The sequence below is a fragment of the Fulmarus glacialis genome, unplaced genomic scaffold, assembly GCF_000690835.1.
Source record: "Fulmarus glacialis isolate BGI_N327 unplaced genomic scaffold, ASM69083v1 scaffold6217, whole genome shotgun sequence".
NCBI classification, from domain to species: domain Eukaryota; kingdom Metazoa; phylum Chordata; class Aves; order Procellariiformes; family Procellariidae; genus Fulmarus; species Fulmarus glacialis.
In genome coordinates, this window is record NW_009223708.1 from 25,155 (window position 1) to 29,784 (window position 4,630).

General features: G+C 42.5%; 1 protein-coding gene across 1 annotated transcript; it reads left to right on the forward strand.

Annotated features, from left to right (window-relative positions):
• The first annotated feature begins 860 nt into the window (after positions 1–860).
• Positions 861–1,382, forward strand: RAB20 (RAB20, member RAS oncogene family). Its single transcript, XM_009581881.1, has one exon. The coding sequence runs from the start codon at positions 888–890 to the stop codon at positions 1,377–1,379; it is 492 nt and encodes a 163-aa protein (XP_009580176.1). The 5' UTR covers positions 861–887; the 3' UTR covers positions 1,380–1,382.
• The last annotated feature ends 3,248 nt before the right edge of the window (positions 1,383–4,630 follow it).

Consider the following 4,630-nt stretch of genomic DNA (forward strand, 5'->3'; position numbering starts at 1 on the left):
TTTGAAGGAGACCATCAAGGCTTAGCTGGAAGTGCTGGTAGATACTTGCTGAATGATGATGAGGAAGAAATGTTTTGTTATTAACTGTTGGTTATGGAGTGATGGTCAGGGCTACTTAAAAGATAAATTACTCTTAAAATGTAGTTGGGATTCTCTATATTGTGTGTGCTTAATACTCTAAAAAAAGCGTGAGTACTTGTGGTGGGACAGATGCATATCAATATAGGCTACATATGGCAGCATTAAAGACAACAAGTCTTTTCCTGTAAAGCCAATATACCTGAGAAGTAGGCATGTAGCATAGCACCGAATTGCTTACAAAATCCTTCAAAACCTAAGACGACGTGGATTACTGACTTTGGTCCAGATTTCTGAACTGGATGTACTTGAAAATGTGTACTGAATTTATAGGAGTAGTAAGTTCTAGCAGAATTTGAAACAGTAGACCTTATTTTTTGTTTATAAGTGGTTAAATAGGTGGAATGGGCCATCTGTGGATGCAAGCAGGGTAGTTGTTAATGTGACATAAATAAACTAGTATGCAATTTAATAAAAAACCAAACTTTTTCTTGCTTTCTGCAGCTGTGAATGCTGTGTCGCACTTGCTCACTCACTCATCTTTACAGATTCCCTGCTCTGAAATTGAGCAAGCGGTAAGCTGAGCTGTTCTGTGGCACTGTTGCACTCCTAAGGAAAAGCAGAAGGAAAAAAACTGAAAATGCTACAAATAACACATTTTTACCTTCACTGTCCCATCCAAACTTGTGAAATTGGCTTAAAATTCCTTCAACTCTTTTACTCAGTTAATAATGTAGCTTCCAGCACACTAACTTTTTGTTGTGTTTAAACCTTTGCCAGGACGGGAGCAGTTTCATGGCCTCGGATCTATGTACTGCAGAGGAGCAGCTGCTGTGATCCTCACGTATGATGTGAACAGCCTCCAAAGCCTGACAGAGCTGGAAGAAAGATTCTTGGCACTGACGGACAGTGCGAGTGCTGACTGCATTTTTGCTATTGTTGGAAATAAAGTTGACCTCACCGATGACTGTGCTTTACCACCGGATGAAAATAGACCCGAGAAGTCTGTTGCCAGCGGTGGCTCGAAGGTGCGAAAACAAGTCCGTGCAGAAGATGCGATTGCGCTCTATAAAAAGATACTGAAATACAAAATGCTAGATGAGAAGGATGTTCCAGCAGCTGAGAAAATGTGCTTTGAGACCAGTGCAAAAACAGGATACAAGGTGGACTACCTCTTTGAAACTGTGTTTGAGATGGTAGTCCCCATAATTGTACGGCAGAAAGCCGAGGGGCCACCGCAAACTGTAGACATTACTGACTACAAGCCAGCAAAAAGGACAAAATCTGGTTGTTGTGCCTGAACCATTTACATGACGTAAGAAAAGGGGGGGGATTGTTCGCTCCAGCAAACTGGGGAGTAACAAATGCTTGCAGTTCACCAGAAAGGAAAAGTTAAAGAATAAAGAGACTAAAATGGTGTATGTGAAATCTTCTGACCATTAAAGGTTTCTGCGAAGCTCTGTGTATGAAAACGGGAATGTGAGTGAAATTATGGAGGAATACTTGCCAGTTTCCGTGGGCTCTGAAGACAAATGGTGTGTTAGTACAATTGGTAGCAGCAATCACTTGAACAGTTTTGAAGGAGTCTGATTTTCAATGACTCGCCATTTTGTGTTGCGTGTAAATGATCTATTTCTGTACTCTCAACAGCTTTCACGTGATTATCATCTTTCCCCTTGCGATTCTAACTTTGAAAGATTGAACACATAGTACTTTTTTACTCTTAAGAAAAAAAGAAAATCCAGGTATAATTTATATTTGTAGCTAATAAATCAATTACAATCTTTTTATGTCAGACATGACAGTGTAAGATTCAGAAGCTGAAATATTAAAATCACTGTGGATATGTACTATTCATTTGGAGACTTTATTAACGTGAATTCTCCTTCCATAGTGGGCTTTCATGTATTAACAGGCAGCATCACAGCTCTTGCTGCTCTAACTGTGAGTTGCAGGAGGAAGTTTTTTCTTTCATTTTTCTCTTGTCATTCTTTTTGATGTGGATAGCAAAGTTTTTTTTGGGGAAGGAAGCAGTTTTCTATTTTGTCTGCATTTTTTAGATACCTCTTTATGGTGCCTATAGGATACCATGATGTTGAATACCTGTGTTCTGTCTCCCTTCCAACTCCTCCTTAGTTGTGCCCAGGCAAAGCCGCAGCTTTGATTTTTAGCAGCTATGCATGGGAGGGAAGTGGGGACTGTCACACTGGCTAATGCAGGAGGAAGGGAAGAGAAACTGCCTTTTGTGGAGTAGAAAGGCACATGAACGAGCACTAATGAAGTACGTGGTTTCTCTCCTGACTGCAGTAAAAAGGAGGGGCTAATCCTCAATACTGCTCCTAGAGTTTCGCAACCCTCTCGGCTACAAAGAAGGCATGCAGTGACCCAGGAGCTCACACTGAGACACCATAACCAGAGTGAAGAACTTCTGGTTTCAAAAAAAAAAAAAAAAAAGCACACACCACCCCCCTCCCACCCCCAAAAAACCTCCAAAGGTGCAGCTCGCATGTTTCCAGTTCTGCAAGTTCTTGTGTGGGTACTCCTTCATCTTCCTATGGATGCTTCTGGAATAATTTTCTAAATCTTTTCTAAAAAAGGGTTGGTTGTTCTTATGCTTTGCTGCTGCCTTTCTCTGTCCCACCCAGATCATAGTTGTTTAGTACATAGGGAGACAATTCCTAAATGAATACTGAACTAAATTATTACTAAGTATATTTAAAACATTTTTTTTTTCCCAAAACTATGTCCTCTTGAGCAACTTGCTGCAGAGTAGTAGCTTTATTCTTTCAAGTTTATGCACAGTATACATGCAGTGGGGAAGAATGACTTGAGAGAAAAACCTCTGTCCATTTAATCATGGAATCATAGAATAGTTTGGGTTGGAAGGGACCTTTAAAGGTCATCTACTCCAACCCCCCTGCCGCGGGCAGGGACATCTTCAACTAGATCAGGTTGCTCAGAGCCCCATCCAGCCTGACCTTGAATGTTTCCAGGGATAGGGCATCTACCACCTCTCTGGGCAACCTGTTCCAGTGTTTCACCACCCTCATTGTATCTAGTCTAAATCTACCCTCCTTTAGTTTAAAACCATTCCCCCTTGTCCTATCACTACAGGCCCTACTAAAGGCTGTAATCTTTTGGATTTGCTACAGTTTTGCAGTTTAACACGTGCCAATCTGTCAGAGGCTTAACTGCACCTCTCTGTGGTATTTAAAACTGTATACAATTAAAAACCTTCTAGCTATTAACAAATTCCAAGGCCAGTATCTAGTCTTCCCTCAGGACTGGAAAGAGACAAACAGGCTACAACCTCAGTCTTGTTTGTGACCGAAGTGATCTGCCAACACATTGGTGAGAGGTCCACCGCTGGCTTTGCTGCATCTTTTGACAACTGAACCTGCAGCCCGCCCTGGTTGCAAGGTCAGGCTTTTGGGAGATGCTTGGGAGACGTACACCTAGAAGGTACAGAACAGGAAAAATATTTGTGAATTTAACATCTAACACTTAAGGTGTAAATATTTGCAATTCAGTTGCTCCAGCGTTTGTTTCATATGAGATCTTAAGGAATTCTTACAGTCTTCCCAAAAGCTCCAACTTGGGTGTTTTCACTGAAAGAGATGACATGGGAACCAGTCTTGTGTGCTGCACTTTTGCCCTTAGAGCTACCCATGTCTGGCGTGATGTTCATGGCTTTTTAGTGTCACTGGCTGTTGTTCCGTGAGAAATGTCTGGGTTATGATGGGTTGTCACTCTGCCCGCCGGTGAGAGATCATGGGGTTGCACAGCAGAACCTGGGAGGCCGTGTAATACACAGGAGCTATTGATAAGAGGTCAGGAGGAGATCTGGATTGCTCAATGTGCATGCTAGCCCCCTTTCTTTACTACTTTCTGAAGTCAGGTTGTGCCTTCAAGCAAAACTTGAAGATTTCTGGAGTTTGATGTAGGATTTTTTTTTTTTTTTTTATTTTACTAGTAATTTAAACTCTGCTGTAGCGGAGCTCCATTTTTACAGCCCAGTGTTGATGCTCTACCTGCTGCAGTGGTGCCTATGCATGTCTGCAAGCAATCATTCATGTCTGGAAGCATTATTAGAGAGCACAGTTCAACCCTCAACACTGAAATTGCACCAATTTCCAACCCCCCCACCCCCCCCATTTAGTGGTGCTGTGTGTGTGGTGGGGTTTTTTGGGGGTTTTGTTTTTTTTTTTAAACAGCATATAGGAGCCATACAGTATGGCCTGCTCTTGTGCTTATTAGTGTCCCAACTTGAATTCATTTATTTCCCTGTTGCTCCTGCAGGTGCATCCTGATATCCCAGCACTGCTAAAGGCATTTTTTTTGGGGCCCCCCCCCCCAATTTTACTGGAGCAATTCCGCTTGGCTTATTGATGGGAGGGGCAGTGAAGCTGCAGGGTAGGGACTGGCAGCACAGGAACCGCACTGATGCACACTTGTTCTAACTCCTGTTGTCTTAATAGCCTCACAACCTAGCAGCCGATGTGCTTTTAGCATAGCTGGGCCAGCGCTAGGACCCGCATTAGCAGCGGCTGTG